This window comes from Nestor notabilis, unplaced genomic scaffold (genome assembly GCF_000696875.1).
Source record: "Nestor notabilis isolate BGI_N333 unplaced genomic scaffold, ASM69687v1 scaffold10296, whole genome shotgun sequence".
Lineage (NCBI taxonomy): Eukaryota > Metazoa > Chordata > Aves > Psittaciformes > Psittacidae > Nestor > Nestor notabilis.
Window position 1 is genome coordinate 1,853 of NW_009933302.1, and position 24,951 is coordinate 26,803.

Sequence of the window (24,951 nt, forward strand, 5' to 3'; positions counted from 1 at the left end):
GTTTAGCTGTGGGTGGCTAAAATGGGGCTGGCAGGTGGTGGCACTTCCTCTGTGGCCATCAGGTCCTCTGTGCTAATGTCACTGCACTGGTGCTAGAGGCCTAAATGCTACCCAAGTCTTGGCAAAAGGAAATCAGCTGGGTTTTTTTCTTCCCAGTGTCATCTGAGTGTGCTATCAGAGAATTCAGCAGTCAGAGCAGCTGTGAAACGTGTCAGGCAACACTGTTTCTCAGGCTGCCGCTTTCCCACTCAGTGATTGACCATTGCCACCATTTCATGTGTTTTCATCAAAAGCATTTGTTAGACCAAAGCCCTAGTTGGTTTTGTTTGTTTGTTTTAATTTTCTCACAGCAGCATTTACAACTTAACCAGGAGAAGTTTAGGTTAGATATAAAGAAGAAGTTCTTTACTGTGAGGGTGATAAGGCACCGAACAGGTTGCCCAAGGAAGTTGTGAATGCTCCATCCCTGGCAGTGTTCAAGGCCATATTAGACAGAGCCTTGGGCAACCTGGTCTAGTGCTAGGTGTCCCTGCCCATGGCGGGGGGTTGGAACTAGATGATCTTAAGGCCCTTTCCAACACTAACTACTCAATGATTCTGTAATTTCATTTTAAAATATGCATCCTAACGAACAAAATTTTTGTCTTAAATAATTAAGCTGTGAAACCATTTAATACATTTCTTGAGATTAAATTTATAAAATAAGTAAGTTCCCAGTTCACAGAATGAACACTTTGCAGATGGCTAGGAGAACTTTTTTGACACAGCCAACATTTAAAAGGAAAATAATGCCAAAATATTAGTTCCATAAATGCCCAGCAGACTGTGGAGTTGTGTATGTTCCTGTGACTATGAAAAAGTTTGAAGATTTCAGGTATTTTGAAATCCTAAGTGGACTTGGAAAGAGCATCAAAACTTGTATACAGAATTTACCTGTGAATAACATGAGACTTCTAAATAAAGACAAGAAAAGTGGAATTTGACTGGATCTTGTTTAAGGTATTCTGCAGCCTTCTTTATCACTTTGTCAAATGTAAAACAAGGAAAAGATAAGCAGTAATAAAGCTTTCCAAAATTCAACAGATTGCACATTAAAGTAGCTGTACGTGTTGTTATGAAAACCATTGCTCTTGTCTTTGTTCAGTTCACTTCAGTTAATCTAGCCTAGGAGAGGGGAAAAAAAAAAGACTTTACCATTTTTTCACTTGTAATACATAGTCTTGGTAATAGCAAAGACAATAAAAGGTACAGCTTACAGCACACTTCTTAGCAATTCAAACTATGTCTGCTTTGCATCGTTGGAATTTAGGATAAGAGTCGGTGCCCAAGACTGGTGCTGGCTGCTAACTATCCACCATTTAGTCTCCAAATAGAAACACACAACTTCCAGGCTAAAAGCATCTGAATAACAGACCTTAAAAGCACTGCATTGTGCTCAGAATGTCTGCAAGAGGAGAGCTGCACAGGTAGGATAGCCAGTGGCGGAACACAAGGGATTCTAATTAAATGCCATTGTTATTCTTATTTTTACTGGGTTTGCCTTTTCTCATCACATAAACAGTTTTTTTCGTCTCATTAATGTCTGCCATTCTAAACAATCTATAGTACCAAGTACCTCCATTATACTGTCCACAGGCCACTGACAACAAACCACAATTCTCTGTACAATATGATGTCTCAGAGGTAGTGGGTATCAAGGACTCTTACTAGTGCTATGGCGAGGATCAATTGTTCAGGTCTGTAGTGCTGGAGTGTCTCCTGAGCCTTTCAGTGCCTGCCTTGCTTGCCTGTGTGTACAGTATCACTGATGGGGAGTGACATTGCTTTCTTAGGGAACCTTCCATTAGAGAGGCTGCTTCCAGGCAAATCCCATGGTGAAACATTGGAAAACAAAGCATGGGAAGAAGTGGGCTTTTATCACATTTGGTCATGTGATTGATAAGGTATCAGACTCTTTTCTTGGTACTCAATAGGAAACTCTACAAAAGTATTTTCTTTCCTGAAGTATTACTATTTCTCTGAAGTTTTAAATATAAATACCTGGCAACTTGCTCCCAGGGTAAATTTCCTAATACAGAATTTAAGAAAAATTCCCAAAATTCCTTTGTGTCTCTGCATTTGCTAGAAAGTTTACATTAGCAACTACTATTTGGGTATCAATGGCTTCAAGCTACCTCCTAGAGTTTCCTAAAGGTGTGAAATCACACTTTTTCATGTGTCTGTGCTGAGATTTATACAGTAAGCAGAGTTAGACCAGGGTAGCAATTGTGTAAGGGTTATCTCGAAACAAAGCTGTAGGTGAAGTTGCAACCCCATGGAAAGCGTATCTATACTACAAGCAGATCTGGTTTTGAACAACTCCTATTCGTACCTACGTATTCGCACCCTTCTGCATGTGTGCTTGTCAGTTTTCAGTCCAGCATCATGCTAGAGGTGTGAAATAAATCATGAAGATTTAATTTTTATTGATGATGGTCTTTTACTGAACAAGCAGGATGTGGCGTTTTTTGTTGCATTAACACAGCCCTCCCAAACCACCCCACAAATCCTTGGCTCCTAACCTCCCTTGGGATATTAGGACAAATGAAGCTGTAGCCGAGGGACAGCAATGAATGTGTAAGATGCTGCTCATTTGTTAGTATTTTGAGCCACACTGCCCTGGAAGGAATTTGGGAGAAGCTTAACATCACAGTCTTGGTGGGTAAGCATCAGGAGATAGGAGGAAGCATCCACATGAGAGACCATCCAGCCTCAATGTGCCTCAGCTTCCTGTCTGCAAGCTGGAAAGGATATGCCAATAAACCCTGACAGAGGACTATGAGCTCCAAGAAGGAGGCGAGCAGCACAATCTGGCTTCACTGGCAGGTGGTTCTACATAGCTAGAGAAGGTCTGAGGAAATTATATTGTTCAGGTGCAAGTGAAATTCCAAGTTATCCAGATTGTGAACACTTTCTCTGTCCTGCTAAGGTTCACAAACACATGTCCCCAAGCAGGAAGATTTTAAGCCAGTTTTGCTACTGACACATGAGCTTTGTAGGGGAGTCTCATGCCCTGCCACCACCAGCACAGGACCCTAAGGGTGTGCCAGGAAGCACTATGAAACCTGGCTACTCTCCCAGGGCTGGCGCAGGGCAAGGAGACGTGCTTCACTGGTTGAGATAAGCATTTAAGCAGCTTGCAATAATCCTTTCAATCATTAAACCACACTAAGCAGATTTGTGTGGTCTTCAAAATGAAGTCAAACATTAGGAGAAAGGAAAGTGCACCTAGACTGATTCCACAAAGGCAGCACAGGCCCTTAGCCTTCCTGTGCACCAAGGGCTGACTGTCCCAGGACACACATGGAGGCACAAGGCTGGCTGCAGCAGACAGCATGTCCATGCTGGAATGTATCATCTGAGTTTAATGAATGTTCTTTCTCCCTGTCACCAAGGGATGTTGAGAAGCAACGTGGCTGCAGGGGTCTTGGCACTTACAGCTTATAAAGAAGTGCACAACTCTCTGGACACTTTTGGCTTGCTGCATTTCTACTGTGCTCAGGGTCAGTGAAGGCAGCCAAGACCCAATACCTACTGAAATCCACCTCACCTGATTATTCCCACTGCCCCATCTCCCTTGTGGTCCCTGAAGCATGCTCCTCACCTTGACTCTCCCTTCCTTCTCTTCTCTCCTTCTGCCATTGTTTCCATTTCCTCCCCACCCTCCATTTCTCCCTTGACTTTTACCTTGCTCTGATAAGATGCCTAAAAAAACCAGCCTAATTCTCACAGACATTCAGGTAGCAGCTCATCAACTCATACCTTCTACCTGTCCTATTTTTTCATTACCTGTTTTTCTCCCATTTCCATTAGCACTCACCCTACTCAGAAACGTGCAAACCAGATAACAGGACACAGGCAGTAATCCTGATGGCAGACAGCACTGAAAGAGCAATCATCTTCCACTGCCAAGCCTTTACATATGCCACAAAGAGCTGTGGAGCTGAGCACAACTGGCTACAGCAAGAGGAGAAGACAACAGGAGTTTGGGCAGGCATACAGAGACTGCCATTCCTTTCCCAGGGTCACTTGATGAGAGCCTGTTTCATCATCTCCCTCCCTCCATGCAGACACCAATTTGCAGGGCTGCTCTCTTTGTCCTGATGCTGCCACAGAGGTGGTGGTCACCACTTCTGACACTGGGCCATCCTGCTTCTTGTGGGAGCCATGCCCTCAGGGAGCCATGCCCTCAAGGACTATATGGTGAGGCTCTTCCTGATCATTGTCTGGGAATATGCTGCTGGCACCATGAAGGCATTATCTGATCTGTTATGCATTTCCCTCCAATGCAACCAGACCTGCCAGCACCAAGTGATCATAGAAAGGGTGTTATGTTAGGTCCTGCAAAAGATTTCTATCTATCTAGTGTAATGGGGGAAGAAACAACTCAGAAGAAGGCTCCAAGGACAGCCAGAGAGGTCAGGGTAGCAAGAACCATAACATGGGGTTGACTCTTCCAATCCAGACCTTCCTTTACACACCATCAGACTAAAACAATCTAAGTAATTACCAATAGTAATTACTTAGAAGTTCCTCAGCAAAACATGATATTACTGTGTTACACTTGTTTTTTCAATACTCTTATAAAAACCTCTGTATTTCATTCCAATCCATATTATCCTGTTTCAACAGCAGCTGCTGAAATTCCTTCCTCATGTTCCTTGGGACTGCAACACAGGCTAGTTAAAACCTTCCTGGACCTCTGATACTAAAGCTCCTTCTCAAAATATACATTCTTATATCAGGTGGTTACTTACCTGACAAAGCATTCGTAGTTTAAATGGGGTGAACCTGCTTATCAAGTATGGTAGCTCTACCACGCGTTAAAATCTTTTTCATTCTTCAGGTGTGTCCAGGCGGAAGGGGAGGAGACCCAACACAACAAATCCAGAAAAGTAGGAAAACAGCTGGTTGCATATAAAAGAAAGGGAAAAAAAACCTCAAAACTTTTCTGTTGATTTTCCCTATATTCTTTCCTTCAAGTCTGCAGAAAAGTTGTTCTAACGTACTCCTAAGGGATGAGATTTAAAAAAAATAAATTGCAACAAGAAGGAAAGATCTGGTGAGCGTGGTATCACCCTATGAACCAGTGACATGTTTCAGGTTGGGATCCATCTCACCCAGCATATATTTTAACAAGCGGATTTCAAAGTATAAAGGACAGTGAAATCCCCTGTTCCCCATCTCCCAGGGGCCTGAGCTGTAGCTTTCATTCTAGGACCTTAATGGAAGATTCCTAACCAGGCTGAGTTTACTAAAACAAAAACAACTCAAGGTCACACTTCTCAGGATGAGATACGTTCAATAGAATCACTGAAAAAGGCACATGTGTTCCATGCAGATGTACTTACAGATGTCAATCATATACATTCTTACTTTTTGAAACCTGAAGTTTAATGAGAGTATATTTATGTTAAAAGGCATTAAAAAAATCAACAAATCAATTTCTGGTAAGAAGCCTTCAGATGAGGAAGAGCAAATGTTCTTTCCAGCTCTTTGGGTCCCTTTTATTTATTTCTTTTTTTTTTCACTTGGAGACATTGTGGTGAAGTACAGCAGGAGCTTTCTAGCAGTTTATTGATGAGGAGTAACCAAGGACATCTGCGGTCTTGAAAACCCACCACCAAGGAAAATAAAAACCAGCCTAACCTCAAAACCACAAACTGAATCTTAAAAAAGACCACAAAAAGCATGAATTCACTCCTCCTGGGATCTCCCATAGGAATTCTTCAAAAAGTTGTCCCTTATTTTCTGTTGGGACTTCCTGTGTCAGTAAGAAACCAGCTGGTCCTCTGGGGTGCAGAAGAATTCAGTCTGTTCCTTAAAGTAAAATATGCCATGACTGGAGGAAGGAAAGTTCAAGTGCTGTACTTGGAGCACTATACTTTTTTATAAGAAGAGTAAAATATTTTCAGATATGGAGATTCTGGTCTCTCATTTCAGTGCTGTTCCATGAAATTCCCAAGGCAAACTTCACAGACGTTGATTAAGTCCAGTCTGGAGGGCCAGTTCTATGATTAAGCCCTCAAAGTTGTGTTTTTCTCCAAAAGAAACCTGCACAGTCCAGTCAACGATGCACAGAGAGAGAGTTTTCTTGACTCACTGATAGAAAAACATCAGAAACTGAAATGATCAGTCAAAATGGTAAGGATTAACAGAGGCAGTCTGACCTCTGGCTAAAACATAATGGACTTTGATCTCCAACACTAGGAAAACAGGGATTTAAAAAAAAAGATTAAAATTGTATTCATATACAGCCATACACACAAACACCCCCCTCCAGTCTTGTAACTACAGACTCATTATAATGGCATCACAACAGCTTGCAAAGGCACTGGTATCACAGTTCTATTTGACTTCCTTTATTTTCTACTTCATTAGAAATACAAAATTGCTGAAAATTAATGTGTTGACATTATCTTTATTTAGTTAACATGCATAAAAATATTTATTAAAAGCTATAAATGTACCTATTTAATGGAGTAAATCCTGTGTACTGCAAAATACAAAGCGTGATGCTCATTTCACTTCAGGTTTCACTTCAGATCAGGAACGTGGTTTGTTATTCTGTTATTGCAAGTTTAGGCTTTTAAATCAGGTTAAAAAAAAAAAGAAAGTATTTTTTGCAGCTCTGGTGAACTGCACACCTGAAAAGACATAACATTCCCACTTTAGTTTATACATTTTCACTGTCCCTACCTCAACATACCTTTCTAAATACACACATTTACATTTACACACGAGAGAATTAACAGTCAAAAAATGGCCAGGAGCAAAGAAGAGAATAGTCATTTTACAGCTTAGGTTCTGCTGTGACAAGTATTTAATAAAGGAATAAAGCAATGAGATAATGAAACATTCCTTTTTTAAGGAATGCTATCTATGTACCTTAGACCACTGTTCTTAGGTGGCAAAGGAGTACTGAAAAGGTTTTTGCTTCACATTGCACCATCCCTAGTTATCATATAAAAAACAAGGCTAAAACTTTGATGATTCATTGGAATTAGAATAATTTGTTTGGTTCTTCTGTTTACTCTCTTTGGATTCTTACAGCACATCCACTGTGATACAATCTGAACATCCTCTAATATTTTTCTACTATAGAAAAGGAAACTTAAACCTGTGGTAAATGTTCAAGCACATGTGTTTCACAGTAAATATCATAGTGAGAAGCTTGAAATGCAGGCCAAATATTAATTGGAATACCTTCATTTATCTTTGGTTTTCAGGCCTGTGTTGAATTTGTTGTTCATCCAAAGGCCCAGCCTATCTCAAATGTCTCATGTTCTACTTGCCACATTTTTACATCTGAAATATATAAAGCAGTAAGTATAAAGTAATAGGAGCTAAAGAATATGATACATGCTGGAGCTACATGGGGTAGCATCAGCACTCAGAGAACAGTCTGAGCCCTCTACTCAAGGCTATTCTTTTTTCAGTGGCTGAGGTGCAGGAAACACTTATAACTCAAGCAAGTGGTTTTGCAATGCATGTTGCTCACCTATCTGCTTTTCCATCAGGCCCTTGAGTGTGAGTGGCATATGAAGGGAGTAGCTACCAGTATTAATGAGAACATAAGAGGTGTAACAGGCCATAAGTATTTAAACATAAATATTAGGGATTTTTTTATTCTTTTTTAAGAACTGGCTGATAAAGGAGCAAAAATTCTAAGCAATATAATTGGTGTAGCAGACTGTAAGGTTTTAATCAAGCAATTCAAACATCTGCCATTCTCCTAAAGACCATGTATGTCTTAGATCTTTTCCCATGTATGTGCTAATTATAATCTTGAAAGTTTAAGTAGGTACAAAGTTGTGTCAATTTGTTCACTATTTAAAATAACAAAGGGGTTTCATCTCCAAGGAGAAAGTCTGCACAAAAGAGAATTTAGTAATGCAGGAGAAGGAAATTCCAAGTATACCTAAAAGCCTATAACAAATAACTTCATTAAAGAGGGTGAGAAATGCGACTGAAAGCAACCTGCTTAAGATATTCTGAACAGATGCGAGGGCCTCAGCTGCAATACGGCTAGAAGCCCTCCACTGATCAATTCCAATGGAGAGAGAGTTATTAGCTTAGCAGACGATTAGACGAATTCCTGAGCATGGCTGATTCTATGATTCTATGGTTACAGAGACATATATACAGTGATCCAGCAACAGGCATCATCAGGCATTAAATGCAAGCTCTGACCTTAGAAACCCAAAAGGAACTGAACAAATGGGCAAGCTGGTCTAGTTCAAGATGTCCCTGATCAGTGCAAGGAGGTTGGACTAGATGACCTTTGGAGGTCCCTTCCCACCCAAAATATCATATGATTCTATAATTGGTTCTATGATAAATTTTATTAGGAAGACAAAGGCAGCAGGACAAAGACAAGGACCTGACAGAGACTAGCACACCAAAACATTCCAGATGGAAACTTTCCTTACTTTGGACTGAGCCAATGAAGAAACAGTAAACAGTGGTTACAAAGGTGTTGGTCTGCTGCTTACAACACTGAGATTTAGAATAGCTTGCTTGCACTATGATGTTCCTTTATTGCTCTCCCCCCCCATGCACCACAAGGAGCAATGTACTGTAGAGCACATAAAGCAAAAGAGGGCCCCAAACAGCCTATAGAAATGACATGTGCTGCAGCTCCCTTCCAAGCCACCTGCTGAGGCTCCTTCCCTTGGAGAATGTGCCATAGTGGGAAGAGACAAAGCCGTCTGCAGCAAGTACATGTTTGTATCGCATTTCTGTGTAGTAATTTTTTTTTAGGTCCATTAACATGTATTTGGGCTCTACTTTTGGCATCAGTCTCTGCAGTGTAAGGAAAATAATTTAGCTGTTCTATGGCTCTTTTTTCCCATTTTGAAAAAGAAGTATTACTATCCTCATCTGTCTTTACAAAAGCCTCTAAGGACAGAAAGTGTGAGCTGGTATCACATTGGTACATTAAAATATACCTGTTGTTGCTCTCCCAGGTTTCCGATGGTGTCATCAGCCCTGCTGCCACTTTTAGTGCCATGAGATGACCATCTTTCAGCAGAGAAATGACTGAGTAACAGAAGGTTACCAAAATAGCACCAACATCTCCCTCTTTTGCAGGTTTCCACCTTGTTCTGGCTGCTGTAATAGGGCCTTGGAGAAGGTGGCAGTCAGAAGTCAGTAAGAAAGAGGTTTGGAAGAGACCAACCTACACAAGAGCCTGCCCTGCACAGCTGGAAGCCAGAGGTGCTGCCAAGACCAGCCCAGTCTGGTCAGAAATTCCAGGATTGTGGTCATTGTGCTGCAAAGGAGCCATTGTAGTGAAATCAATAGGGACATTTAAAAATACCTTTACATGTCAATTCTGGTGTCAGAACAGAGCAGGTCAAAGAGGGTTGACTCTCATAGCAGGTTAAACTCCTGAGGGTGGAGATAATCTCACAGCAGGAAGGGAGGAAAGTGCTTGCCTGGGCCTAGATGCTTTCACACTCCCCATTGCCAGCTTTAGGCTACTGAGCCGGCCATTATCAGAGTCATTGTCATTATTATCTTAAAATCTGCTGCCTCACATTCAGGCATCTATCAGGAAAAGAGCCAAGACCCTATTAGTGCAGGCAATAAGCCCCCAGAAGGAGGGGAGGAAACTCGTTCATAGACGAATTAACATTCCTGCTTTGTTAATTCTGCAGTGACTTTTAACTGTAAATCAGATTTTACTCCCTTTCCCGTCAGCCAGCCAGGCAAGTCTCCTACCAGAGCTTGTTTGGTTTTTATTGCCACGCACACTGATTTGCTGGGCACAAACACGATTAAGCCTCTGCCCTGCATGAAAAGTGAATGCCCAAAAGGCACAACCGCCAATGTGTCCTGGATGGGTCTGTGATATCTGTCTTCCTGCTCTGAAGCTGCATTGCAGGAAGTCAGCACCTTTGCATTAAACATATTAATCATGTGGAATCATGTGAAAGAACGTCACTCCCTCCCCAAATGAAGCTTCCAAAGAACAGGATGCCTAAATAATAGAAAAATCCTTTACTTGGAGGAGAAGCTTCCATTGCAAATGCACACTAGAGATTTGAAAACAGTGTTCCAAACAGTCTGTGTATTCTACTGATATAAAAGAGATGTTAGAAAAGCTGTAAGTGTTCATTCCTCACCTCAACAAGTCAAACCCCACCGAGAACCAAATTCTACAAGATTTTTGCCCTGCTCTAGACAGATGGTCACAGAAGACAGGTTGTCATTTCCAATTTTAAGTTAATTGAATATTTTTTCCAGCAACTGCATAAAATACAAAAAGAAGTGATAAATAGAATTTGCCTTCTCTCACCTATTCTTTTGGGGAAAGGAAATATTTGTTCTTGGTAGAATCTTTGAGTAAATATACAGCAAAATGAACGTCTTGATGGTCAAAAAAACCCCAAAGGACAAGAACCTTCAAAAACTTACAAATTGTTTGAATTCTTATTCAAGACCCATACTAAAAACCTGTGATAGACAAAAACCCACTTGCATCATGTCTGGATATAAAAACCGGTTAGCTTCCTGATATATTGCTATCCAAATGAATGGAAACAGGTGGATGCTCTCAATTGTCCTATAGCTGTTTAGAAAAAAAAAATCTCTAAATTAGATGCAGGTTAAAGTAAAATAATCCAAACTCATGACATTGAGTGTGAAAAGCATGGTCTTTAAGGTGATGAATAGTACAAAAAGAAGACTTTACCCCTCTGAAGATAGTTAACTGAGCTCATTGCCTCTATCTTTGACACCTTTAAATGTCATGTTTAGGAAAGGAAAGATTAATTGAATTTAAAAATCTTTGCCTTTTTTTTCCAGCCATACATTAATCCATTGAACTGTGCAATTGTTTAGTTTTCTTCCATTCTACACTCTGCACGTGATGTCAAAAAGAGAGCAGGGAAGAGGCTGACATTGAAGTAAAGTTAAGTTTAATGCTGTCCCCTGGCAGGTGGGAAGGTGAGCAGAGGGCTGCTGGCTGGCAGCCTCGCATCTTAATAGTTACAATACCAGGGTAAAAGCTCTTTCTTACAGCCCTCCATGGACTGGTATGTATGCAGCAATATATAATGCCACTGAATCCCACTGAGACATTGGCTGAGGAAGGCCCAAAAGCAAGGAGAGATGGACAATTGCATCATGTTGGACTGTCCATGAAGAAGGGTTGAGGAGAGGCAGATCTGTTGGCCGGTTCTTGTCAATGGCCATGCTGACTCCACCATGGGGCCACCCAGCCATGGTGGGACTCGACCAGGCTGCAGCTATGGCACCTCAGGTTAGATTCCAACAGGTTAAACTCCCCTTTGGCCTTGGGTGTTGTAACTATTTATGAAGTTGACCTTTAATTGCTCTCTCATGTAGAAATCTTTGATAATATGTCTTGGAAAGCTTGACAAATACAGACCTACACAGCACAGATCAATAACAATAGACTAACACTACAAAGCAGAGAAGCTTCCACAAAAGTAGGTGCTAAAATATATTACCAGCAAAACTGCTTCAAAGGACTTACCCTTTCAGCTGAGCACTGTCAACTCTTTCATATTACAGAAGGGTATAGGGAATGTAAAAAACCCTCATAAATGCAATGCCAAATATCAGTGCACCATAAATACAGGAAACAGTAAAAAACACTATCCCACTGGGGCCCAAGGGAACCATGGCTGTCATCAGAAGTAGGACAAGAAGAGTGGCTGCCATCTGCCATTGCTGTAAAGTCTTCTGCTTATCCTTCATTCAGATGGGGTTCGGAAATAAATTGATGGCATTGAGTACCTAGTTTGAAAGTCATGGTTTCTGGAAAAGAAGCTTTAGCAAATTCATCATCTTTTGCAACATTAATGCCATCCAAAGAAGTAATGAAACTGAGAGTGAATATAATGCCATCCAAAGAAGTAATGAAACTGAGAGTGAATAGTTATTTGTTCTATATTCAGTTTACTTGAATATTTAGTATTACTTGGTTTTTCAAAAGAACATTTTTAAGACGTTACACATATGCATGGGCATACCTACGTGTACACAAAGCATATATAAGTGCATATATATGCACACAAACACAAAAAAAGAGTCAGTGAGATTCTGTTAAGAATGGAGAATACTCTTGGAAAATACCTACACAGTGTAGAGGAGAGGGTTATCAGTACAACCATACAATTACATAAACCAGAAGCAAATAGGAATCTCATAATCCAGAATAGTTAATTTTTATTTTAACCCACATAAGTATAACTCTATTGTTATCATGCAAGTTTAATACCTTGTGTCATATCCATTATGGAAATAGGTGGGTATTTTTCCTATGATAATGATTAAAAGCACAAACCTGTATATACACAATATGCATCATCTCTAGCAATCACTATATGTTATACAGAACTGCCATTTGTTCTAACCTAGTGAAATTCTGCTGCAAGGAGGATGAGTTCCAATGACATAGTTTGGTAAAAAAAGAAGAAAAAAAAAAGGTAAAGATAAAATTTAAAGGATTTTCTAATAATTTTGATTTCCTTACTGTTTCTAGAAAAATAAGTGATACATCTACCAGACAAATAGAATTAAAGAAAAGTGTCATGGACCTTTGATCTTTGGATTCTGGGGAAGGTTTTAAATGCTACCAGTCACTTCAGGTTTTCTTCTCTTCTGAATTTCCCCCCAGTTAAATTGTTTTCTCTTATTCAGAAGTACAACTGTTCTCCCTTAGCCCTCCCATAGAACCTTTTGTCATAACATGTCAGCCAAAACAGCTCCCATGAGACAGAATCAAAGCCATAAAAGAAGAATGTTTTTGTCATGCCAAGCCCTACTGCTCATGTGTTACAGTTACAAAACCAAGAGCAACTAAACTGATTTAGGCAGACCATCTGACTAGAGCTGGACAGTTACTCTAACCAAAATCAACAAACTTTTGAAATTTGAATATTATACAATTAAAAACCACTCCAACATACAGAAACAAGCTATGTTAACATGGTGATATTGGTGTCATAATAGGATGGAAACACAAAAGTAGTTTAAAAGCCCTAAACCCAGGCACCTTCCCCACGCAGAGTTAAGCCCAAAGTGGTTTTCTCTGAGGCTGCCTCCCTGTCTGCAGATTTGGCTCCTGAACTCTCTCATGGATGGAAAGAAACTTAAAAAAATAAACTACCTGAAAGGCTCCCTCTCCATCCCTCCTTTCTCAAACCTCCGAAATATTAGGCCTATTGTGATAGAAAGATAAATATTCATACAAAGTTTCACACTGCCCTTGACTGTAGGTTGATCAATGTCAGAAAAATCCTCATTTTGATTAACAAAGGTTTGGATCAGCCTTGTTACACTGTGTGAAGCAAAGACACCTAGCAGAGGCCTGTCTCAGCTCTCCTGCCTTCAGAGCCAATGTGCGGAGCCTCCTTTTACTGCCAGCATGGGGAAGGAAGGAAGCTTTAGGGAAGGTAGTTCTACACACACCAGGAAATCAAGATCCAAACACTGCTGCCCTCCAGGGCAGGACTGTCTCTCTTTCAGCACCACACATGGCTTATGGAAGGGAAGGTCCCCAACTCCATCAGTGTCCTTCAGCACTGCCACCTCCAGCACCTGCTGTTCCTATCTTGACCATCCCCTGTAGTATCAAGAGCAGGATGCTGCCAGCCTGCATTCCCGTTTGCTGATGGGTACATCAGTGGGAAACAGCCACCTACCAGGTGGGGGGAGGTTCAAGAAAGTGAATGGATTTCCCTTCGGTTGTTTCCTTCGGGTTTTCACATCCCTGTAAAAAAAGAAAGGAAAAAAATCCACTTTTCATTAAAAGAGTCATTTCAGTCTGTTGGTGAAACTGATACTACACAAATACATATTCCTGCGTGCTGCCTTCCTGCTCCATAATGGCTCTTGCATTAGGAACTGGGGGTGGGGGAGCTGTTGTCCATTTACTTGAGCAAAGATTGCTATTGAATGAAACCTTTAATGGGGTGTTTATGCTCCCACTCAGCTAAGAGCTTCACTTGTGGCAGAGTAGTGTTTCCCTCCACCTTGGCAGCTATTAGAGAATCAATACAGGTAATCCCTCAGCTGGTTGTCAGCACCCTCCAGCTGTGGGGCTGGCCTGGCCACTGCCATGGGGTTACTTGTGGGAAAGCAAGACTTCTCTGGGAAGCAGCCTGCCACCACATCCCCACCGCCACTGTGCTGGGTCAGTGTCCCCCAAACCATGTGAGGCCAAGAGGGAATGCCACCGACTTCACTTGGATTAAGAAAAGGATGTACTTGACCATTTGTCTCTAGGGAGAAGGGGCTCCACAGATTAATTTCACTAGAGGGATTACCTGTGAATTGCATTTTTTGGCCAGTATAACCCAAGAATTCATCCGTTTCCCTTTCCTTGATAGACAAAGGACATTTTCTTTGCTACTGTATTTCTGTTAATGACCAAGATGTCTCTTACTGGCATTCTCACACTAAGGCACGCAACAGTGCTCTCTACTAAATGCTGGGCTAACCAGAGGTCAGTCCTGTGAATTTAAGCCTTGTTTGTCATTGCTGCAATGCAGCTAAGCTGTGATTTCCAGAACAATCCCTACAGCAAGAGCTGCTGCAGATAGACCGGCTGAGGGTGGAGATGGAACAGAGCTGCTCAGGTCCTGCTGTAGGAGAGGCAGAGATGCTGTGATACTCTCTTCTGATGCTCTCACATATCCCCAGCTGCCAACATCCCACCCCTTTGCAGGACTGGCCTTTCAGGAAAGGCATTCACTGGTGGACATTAAGCCTTTTTAAAACTTGAGTTAAAGACCATAAAAACACAGTCAGATGCCGGTCCCACTGACAATCTGGACATGTTTTACATTAGGTAAGAAAAGAAGGAAAGCAGAGAGTAAAGCCCACGTCTCCTGATACCCTTCATGTGCCCAAGGCCCTTACACTATGTGCATTAGGGAAAGCCAGGAGGGAGAAGGTGCAATGGGATATGTGTGTGTGAGGAAAGAAAGGGAAAATAATGTGAATATGTCCATAGGGGTGAAACAAACACCAGAGCTTGCAGCAGAGGCATGTAGGAGACTGGGGGACCCCAAGAAATGGCTTTCTGAAGGAACAGCCGGTCAGGGCTTCCCTGGTGAATGATCTCTCTTGTTTAATGGACAGTTTGGCACTAATCAATAACTGTGTTTGTGGCACTATCTTCAATCCACTAAGCTCCTTGCTTTCCCCTTCCCTCAGTGGTTAACCACCTCCCTCTTCCTCTCGTCCCCCAGGAGTGCAGCAGGGACAGGGTCTGAGGCAGCAGAGGGGTGGGTACCAGGTGTTTGAAGAGCAGGGAGATGCAGGAGATGCAGGGAGATGCCGGGGGCAGCAGATGTCAGTGGCCAGGCCTTTTGTTCCCTTCAACTCCCCAGCCTGAGCTCTGGGACCACCTTTTTGTTTTTGTCTTGCCATTGTCATTCACCAAGGAGAGGCTTTTCAGGAGTTAGCCTCACACAGGCTCATCTCTCTCTGAACCACCCCAACAAAACTGCGACTGCCTTCACCCTCTGGTTTCTATTTAGATCACTTTCCACTTAACATTTAAAAAACCCTGACACAGTTAATGCAAAGTCAGCTAGTGTCTTACAGGACTGATTTGTCCCAACAGACTTGACTTGCTGCTCCCCTTGGCAGGACCATTTTTAATCCTAGTTAGGGGAAAGAAGAGCCATGGTGCACAGTCAGGTGGTTTCTATAATCCTTTGCCTTGGGAAATGCAGTGAGAATTGAGCCCTCAGCCAGGGAAGCCAAGCTACAGACAGTTTAAGCCAAACTGAGTGAGTAACATGGGTACCTATTGCACTTAGTGTGTTATTACAGTCACTGTCATGGAAAATAAATGTCACTTCTGGCCCATATTTGATGATACTGAGAAATGCAAGAGATGGATCTAGTATAGTGTGCAACGTCACAACCTGGTCACCCAGAGAGCTGTAGGGATATCCCGCTTTCTGCTGCCTCAGCTCAGAAATGGTCAGCAAGACCATTACTGAATACCATGGTGTCTGCTCAAGAGGATCCTACAGCTGGGGCCTCCCAGTGAAAGGATTGAGCCCATACAGTTGACTTGGTCACAAATATTCTCCCTTCCGTGGAACTTGCAGTGCAGGCTCTTTCATGCACGCAGCCTCCTGGGCCGTGCAGTCATCCTGGGAACATGCCCGATGAAAAAGCGCGGTGTGCACACACGCACCCTCCCTCTCCCCCTTTTCTGTGTGAGTAAACACCCGAAACCCCACTCGTGGCTGAGCAGGCTGGAGCTGCTCGTTCACAAGGCTGCTGGCAGCATGGCCACAGAAGTGCAAGTAGATGTGCAGGCACACTCAGGGTTCGTGCATGCCACAGGAGCGTTCCTTAATCTAAATCTAACTTCTCCTAAACCCTGCCCAGCAAGGACAGCAATATGTTTGCATTGACGACCACAGTAGTTTCCTTGCAGGAGACTAAAATCTGCTGCAGGCTGGCAGGGGAGCTCAGCCTGCTCTCCTGCTCCCTGCTGCTAGATTTCTCCCCACCCCGCTGTGAAGTGTGCTGCGGGCCAAGTGCCACCCCCACGGCCTCCCAGCACAGCTGGGATTGCCTATTCAGAAGGGAGAGGACAGTGCTATAAGGCAGTTAAATGCGATAGGGTAGTTAAACGCCTTTTTTAGTGCTCAATCCGGATCCATCATCTTGCTTGCAAGTGGGAGTGAACTCAATCCAAAGCTGAATGGCTTCAGCTTCCATGAACTATTGGGACACTTAAGGCCCAATCCATCAAGACGCTGCCTTTGACGTCTAATGTAGTCAGCTGCTACACAGCAGGACAAGGGCTAGAATTCCCACTAAGAGACAGTTTGACTCTGTAATGACTTACAAATGATGCATAAAACACCCTTCATCAATTTGCTACTACCACAAATACACAATTCCAATGCATCTGGCAGGAAACAACCCATAGCTCACTGATGTACACTATAGCTTCCAATAATTTATTTTCATCCTTTGCATAAATGTCACTGTAATAATCTTACTTAGCATCAAAATTTATATATACACGTTTAATGTGCAAGATAACCATTGCCTTCAATCACACATACAAGCGAAACCACATACTCTTTTATAGATGACTCATCAAATACTGAAGAAGGTACTAACATTTTAGTACAAAATATTTGGGGTTCTTCAAGCAGAAGTAAATGCACTACAGAAGATGCAGCACCTAAATAAATAACCCTCATTCACAAGAAACAAGGAGATTTACCTGCTTCGAAAGCTAAACTAAACATGCGTTTCATAGCACCTTGAAGCCATTCCCAGTCCTCAATATTTTACTTACAGGTAAGTGGTTCTGTAAATATTTTAAGATTTTTAACATGAAAACAATGAGGACAGAGCAACTTAAGGAACAATAAACTGTATAAAAATGAGTGCAAATCCAAGTATTTATAGATACAGTATCCACACAATACAATTAAATGCGTAGGTAACTTTTTCTTCCTAATTCTATGCTGTATTCAAAGAGATTGCTAAGGTTGGCACAAAATAAATTTTCTTTTTTTATGTGCAAAGTCCTTGTTAATCCTAAATCAGCTAGGATATTAAAAGGGAATCTCATTATCTCAGTAACATCAAACTTCCTGTGTTAATCAACCAGCTCCAGCAAGGGCTGCCATTATCCCTCGTGGATGACACAGTCCCACTGACGCTGGGAGCCCCTCTCGAATGTACAGCCCTCTGCCAATCATGCTGGCCACCCAGTGACAAAAAAGACTTTGCACTGATTACAGCACTCTTTATGCTCACTGGTCCTTCCAGCTGTTTGCTAAGCCTCCATCAAGTTGAGATTTTACATTGCCAGGGAATGCCATTTTGTTAAGGATTCTTAACAAAGGCCCACCTGGGCCCACAATGCAACACCTCTGTGAGGCCACTTGGCTGCTTGTGACCCACCTGAGCACTCACTGGTGGCTTGGGACTATCTTCACATTTGGTTCTCTCAGCTGTGAGAAGGCAAAGCCAACCTGCACTGTCTCTGCTAACTGGAAGCTATCTCATCACACCCCGGTCCTCTCCCCCATGCCTAATCAGCATTGTCTGGAAGAGTTGGTCTCAGTGCCCTGGAGCTCCCAGTGTCCAGGCAGCTGAATGAAGGAATTAAATACACTTATGTTGGTCCAGTAGTCAGTATCTTTGAGGCAGTTCACATTTAAGTAGAGCAACATTAAAAGACTTGCAGATTAAGGGGAAGTAGACCCCATACTTGGTCATGCATCCAAACAAAACAAAGAGGTAAACCTGGCTTTGGGAAACGCACTTGTTAAAATCATCCCTCACAGAAGCTTTGGTATGCACTGCACCAGGCAGTCCACAGATGTGATACATTAGAGACATGGAAACACTCTTCATAGTGGTATTTGTGCACAAAAGGTTCATGGGAGGCAAAATTCCTCCTACCCATGTTTCCCTGTTGAGAAAATTAGGGTATGGGAGGAGAGAAGGGGAAAGGTGGGGAAGCACGTGTTGGCCTTTACCACAGTCCAGTGTGGCATCAGGGTACCCAGAGAAACTATGGCCAGGATCCAGAAGACTGGATGTACCTAGAGAGTCACCGTGAGGGTAAATGTCACCTTCTGTGATGTGCACAGAACTATGAACAAACACATGCACACAGACAGATACACACATAAGCCGGTCCAGGTCATGTCCACAGAGTCCTTGACTATTTGACTAATGAGAGTCATGAACCTTCATGTGGACTTGGTAATCCTCCTGCTGCGGGAAGTGCTGGCCACACACAGAGCAAATGCAGCCCTTTTCCTTGCTGTGCGTGCGCCGCACATGGCTGTCGTGGGCTGCGTGCGAGGCAAAGACTTTGCCGCAGTGCTTGCACTTGAATGGCTTCTCCCCTGAGTGCTGGCGGATGTGAGTGCGCAGGATGCTGGATGCCGTGAATGCCTGCAAAGGTAAGGAGTTGAAAGCAATCCATTAAGTCCTCAAATAACTCAACATTCTCAGGTAACTTAAGGGAAAAAATCCAACCTCACAGCAACAAGGAACCAGAAGCCAACAGCTATTGCTATATAGATGTGGCTGAGTTCATGGAATTAGATGAATCTCAGACAAAGATTTCTGACCAGACACATCTTCTACATGTCAAAGGATAAGAAGTCAATACTGTCCTAGTTAGCTTTGTAGCTACTTTATGTTTAGGAAACATAATGCAGCTTTTCCTTTCAGTTTTTATTTTCAAAGCCAGATCCATATTCACATACTTTGGCAGCTGGGGATTCAGCTGCCAGAATTCATTTATGCAATCCAGCATCCATCTTTTGAGGTTTCATTTTCCCCACTCCATCATACTCTGCTTTCCTTCACTCAGACCTTCCAGCCTGTTTCCCCACACACATCTGAGTAGCAAAGTGCGCACAATCACACTGTCCCCATCGTAAAGATGCGTCCTCCATTTGGAGAGAAAACCTTCTCACCAAGACTGGAGTAGGAATGTTGCAAAGCTTCCAGTGTCTCCCCCATTTTTTTTTATCCAAGAGAGACACTTTCAGGCCCCTCACTATTTGCAGAACACACAAAAGAAATCCTCTTTAGTACCATTAAGTTGCTGAACCATTGCAAGTTTTCACAGCAAAGAGCAATACATGTCAGATACCGTTTCACTAGGAACCTTAGAGAGCAAACAGATCTGTGATTCCTATAGAAAAGCCCCTGGAGGTGTCTATTGAGAGGGGCAAAGTGTGTTTAAGGGCCAGAATGGTGATATTGACCTCAAATTTTTGCTTTAATCACGATGTCACTGAGATAATGAGCAATGGGTCCAGGAAAGCAAAGCGGTGCTGGAGTACAGCCATCATTAGAAGTAAAAGAGGCAAAGAGGAATCATGACTGCATAGGAGGCACAGACGAGGATGCTTTGAAATAGCGCCTGGCTTCCCAGTCACAGAAATGATGGCTGTGTCCCAGGATAGCTGCAGCATCCTGCAGCCATAGGGCTAAAGGTTTAACCTGATCCAATCTGCAACAACAGTCCTACCAAAATGGCTGTGGGTTGGTCAAGGCTCCCATGTGTCTTAAGAGATCTGTTCACAGAGCAACCTGTAAAGCTTTGCCATCTCTCCCTGTGATCAGAAGATGAAAGGATGGCATTTCATCTTAAACTCTGCCTACAAGTGTTTAGGATGTCTGGGAGACTAAAAAATGTAATAGCCAAAGGAATCTTTGCATAGGACACTTTTGCTCTGTGTTAGTCCAGCCAGTAACAAAACTTCTCTTTCTCCAAAATCAGGAGCACCTTGCTACATGACAACAGTGCTTCTGCATTGTGTGGACACTCCATAGCACCTGGAGTCCTACCGATTTTCACCCAGCAGCAGCATGTACATCCATCCACCTCCTGTCTGCTGGGAAAGCTGTCACTGCTCTCATGGGAAGAGCTCACCTGAATCATCCCTGCTGTGAGCATCACAGCTAGGCACATTTTTGATCAGTGCTGTATGGCTTTACTCATGTTCTTTTTCAGATGAAACCTCTGTGTCCAGTTGCACACCAATGGCCCCGTTACTTCCAAGCATACACAGAGTTGTATGTTGCAGGTTCAGCTTACAGGCCAAATCTATTCACTGCACTCCAGAAGCAATGCCAGCAGTATCAAAAACTACCTATCTGATGAAAAAGGAGAGTATTGCATCTAGCTGATTGCCTCGAATGGTAGTTGAAATGCTCTCATACTTTTCTAGATCCTTTCCCCACAGCAATTGTCTCAGCTAGGATGGAACAAATTCTGCAACAGGAGACAAGACCGTGTTTCTTCAATCTCAGCCAGCCCTGTCACTTCAACTCACAACTGTGCCCAGAATATAGTCAACTTATCTGGTTAACAACTTAAGGAGATAAAAAATGGAAAAAATGAAATTGAGCATGGAAAGAGTCACCTCCCTGCAGGTGCAGTGTGATGCTAAGCACAGCAGAGAACAGACAGAGGGATGCAGCAGAGCACAGATGGAGCTTTGCCTTACCTTGTTGCAGTACACACATTTGTAGGGGCGCTCCCCAGAGTGAACCCTCAGGTGTTTGTTCAGGCTGGAGGACTGAGAAAAGCTCTTCCCACACTCTGAGCACTGGGAAAGAAAAAATGGACAAAGGTAAAAGGAAGCACAAACCAGCATAGTTCAAAAGAAAAAACAGATATATAGAGTGTCTGCATGTATTTTCCTACATATTTATGTATATCTTTATCTATATACATATATCCATGTATTTGTGTACATACACTAGTAAATTTAAGCAGTAACAATTTCAAGTACAGTCAGAATTTTTATCTGGTTTTAAGAACTTTTTTTTTTTTTAAAAAAAAAAAGAAAAGTCATGCAAAATGTCAAAGCTTTTTTGTGTTGTCAAGATGGTTTAATTTAAAATCATGCTTCAGAACATAAACAGACAATACTGACTTCCAGTAATCACAGTCAGAACATTTCTGTAAAATCACTTTCTTCAGAATGTAAACCAAGCTCCAGTTTTTATTTTTAATTTTAAACTTCCTAAAAGAAATCTTAAAATGAAAAGTCATGCAAAATGTCAAAGCTTTTTTGTGTTGTCAAGATGGTTTAATTTAAAATCATGCTTCAGAACATAAACAGACAATACTGACTTCCAGTAATCACAGTCAGAACATTTCTGTAAAATCACTTTCTTCAGAATGTAAACCAAGCTCCAGTTTTTATTTTTAATTTTAAACTTCCTAAAAGAAATCTTAAAATAATCTTATAAATCTTATAATAAATCTTAAAAGTAAAAATAAATTTTAAAAAAATAACCATTTATTTTTTAGAAATGGCAAGTCAGTCACACACTTAAGCCTACAGCTTGACCTGTCAGAGAAGTGCCTCTCGGCAGGAGTGAAACAAATAGCATCCTCAAGCTGCTGCCTGGACCAATTCAGAAGAGTCACTTGAGAGACTTGCACTGATTTAGTGCAATTTATAAGACCCCCAAATCAATTTCCCCTACAATAATTGGAAAGAAATTATCTTTCAGAAGTTCAAAGTAAACTACTCTATGACTGGTCTTGAAAGAAGGTGTTTATTTTATACTGAAGTATTTTCCATCTTTGCTTTTTGAGTTGATCAGTTCTCATACAAATGCAATATATTCAGAATAAGTTTTATCTTACTGCTGTTCTGAAGTATTTCTTTAATATTCATTTCAAAACAAATGCCCTAGGAAATGAAATTAATAAGAACTAGATGGTATTTGACGCCTCATATTTAATGAAATAATGTTTTTCACCTGTAACTAAACCAACCTGGTGCACTGACATTGTAATATTGTTGATTTAGTTGAAAAAGTTTTCCCTGAAAAAGTCACATTATTGCAGGATGATCTATAAAATAGGTATTTTGAGGATTTTTTCAGGACTGATTTAACTGACATTTCAAGCACTGTTACTTCATGTTCCCAAGCCTTTAGGAAAAGTCTGATTGTCCACCCCCAGGGATCCTAAAGAAAACTGATGCTACAGAGAGGTGTTTGGTGCAGATGAAGAAAGTATCTCGTCAATGATTTGTTTCCATCAATTGAAAATCTGCTCTCCATTGGGTGTAAACCTTTTAGCTCCTGTTTTGTTTAACAGACACAGATGTCTGTCAGTTCTTAGGCTGAGGGGAGGGAGTGAAGGGTAACAGACTTCATCTCTTCAGACCCAGTTCAAACAAGTTAGCACCACACTGTGTCAGAAAAGTAGCAAAACCCACAGGGAAACATCCAAAGAGCCCAGAAGAAATATTGTTTCTTTTCAAGGTCTCGCTGAGACTGTTTTTTCAATGTAAATCCATTAAACTTCTTTAACTAAGCTCTGCTGCACCGGACAAACTCCTCCAGTACAGGCAGACTGGTCCTTCCAGAGTACTGCCAGGGCAACTGGAGGAGGGAGAACACCATCAGCATCCTACCTCAGCCAAAAAAGACTCCTCGATTGGTCCCCCCAGAAGAGCCAGTACCTGCAGAGTGACCCAGGGGCAGGCTCACCTTGTGAGGTCGGTGCCTTTCGTGAACGTGGAGAACATGGATCCTCAGCCTGTCTCTTTTTTCAAAGGATCGGCTGCAGAGGTGACAAGGAAATTTGCGGTCCCCTTGGTCCACGCAGCGGGTGTACTTGAGGTGCTTGTCCCGGTAGTACTTGTAGGCAAAAACCTTGCCGCACCGCTCGCACTTAAAGCTCTCCCCGGCTTCTGTATGGGAGAAGGGAAAGGGCCACCTCTCCATTACACAGAAGCACCAGGGGCTCCTTTCAAACCTGCTGCATTCCCAGAGCTGGTACCCAGTTGGGAATTTTAAGTCTCTGGGAGGACAATAACGGTAAATGGATTCTGGCAAAACCATTAACAAAATACCCATCGGTTGACACTGCTCCACTTGCCTTTCTAACGGGGGGCAGTAAACTACAGCCCACAGCCAGGTAAAATCACTGGGTTCAGCTACCGACTACAGCAAGGACAGCGGTTCACCCTTGTTTCTCCCTAAACAGGGAGAGAATGTGAAAAACCAACGCAGAGTCCCGTGCAAAAGCATCTCCCCACACGGAAACACTGCCAGGCATCTCATACTAATATTGTCCGTAAATTTAGCTCCCATCCCCAAAAGAAAAATAAACTTGCACGGCTTTTCTAGGTAGTTTTCAAAATACTGTAGAACAAAACCACATTTGGTTTTCTTTTGTATTTAAAACTGTTCTCAACCATTGAATTTAGAACAACAGTGACAGGACATTTTTCAAATGCTTACGCATCCTTTTTCTGCCGTTAATAAAAGCAACTTTGGCTTAAGCCTTAAAATGAAACGAACAATCTACCAGCTGTCTGAACCAGGCACCCAAAGACAACATTGCCAAATTCCCATGCCAATCTGGTTCTCTCCTTGCTCTGGCACCTCGCCCACCCTAGCCTGCCCTGCATTGGCATACACCCGTTTTCCCCATACATAAGCTTTGCTTATTAGAAGAGCGTGTATTTTCTGTGCATTATAAGCAGAGTTATTCCGGGAATAAGGGTGTTTGACATTTGTTCTGCAAGTGATATCGGCACTATTGGATCGCAACGATTTCTGCCTGCCACATTTACCGAGTGTTAACTGTACGAAAAATATAAAGTCAGGCATGTGCGATCATAAGATAAAACAGGACCAAAACCGGAATGCCGCTCAGAAGTCCCTCTCGTCTCAAAATGCGTCCCTCCTCCCCTACGCGGGGCCGAGGGGAGCCCAGCCCCGCATCATTAGATGTTTTACAGCCGTCGGCGAACAACTTCAGCTCCCCGAGGAAACGCAAACGAGGAGACTTTTGCACCAAGCTGGCAGAAGCGCTCAGTGTGGTCCGCGGTGCCGAGGGGATGCTGCTGCTCTGGCGTACTGGGACTGAAGGGAAGGGAAGGGGGGCAGGCAGGGCCGGTCACCCTGCCACTGGCTCACCGCAGGGACTGGGGAGCATTCAAAGTAAAACACAGATGGAAAATGGTGGTGCCCGAGTTCCTTTACCTTTCTTCATGCGAATCTAACCCCGGGTCAGACGCAGGGCCATGGGCATGAGGGGCTGGCAGGCTCACCTTCGGGGTTCTCCGGGGGCTTCTTCCCCTCTGACATGTCCTTCGGGCTGATTGGGACGCCCAGGAACTGCACGTAGCAATCGCCGTACCACACCAGCAGCTCCTGCTTCGGCAAGATTTCCTTGCAGCTCTCGTAGAAGATTTGCCCCTCGCACTGGATAGCCGTCAAGTTCTGCTCCTCGGGGAACCTGGCACAGTTCACCAGGGACATCCAGTTGCCAGAGGCACCCTTCCCGTCTATGAAGTGGCTCAGGCGATCGCATTCAAAGATCTGGAGAGCAGGGAGAACCCGATCAGGTTTGACCGATCTTTCCTTCCCGCACAC

General features: G+C 42.7%; 1 protein-coding gene across 1 annotated transcript; it reads right to left on the reverse strand.

Annotated features, from left to right (window-relative positions):
* Nucleotides 1-18,747: 18,747 nt before the first annotated feature.
* LOC104399134 (PR domain zinc finger protein 14-like) lies at nt 18,748-24,897 on the reverse strand (the record flags this gene model as incomplete). Its single annotated transcript, XM_010016816.1, has 4 exons — nt 18,748-18,975; nt 21,048-21,149; nt 23,056-23,258; nt 24,627-24,897. Coding segments are annotated over 4 exons (804 nt in total), but the record flags the coding sequence as incomplete, so codon positions are not given.
* Nucleotides 24,898-24,951: the final 54 nt, after the last annotated feature.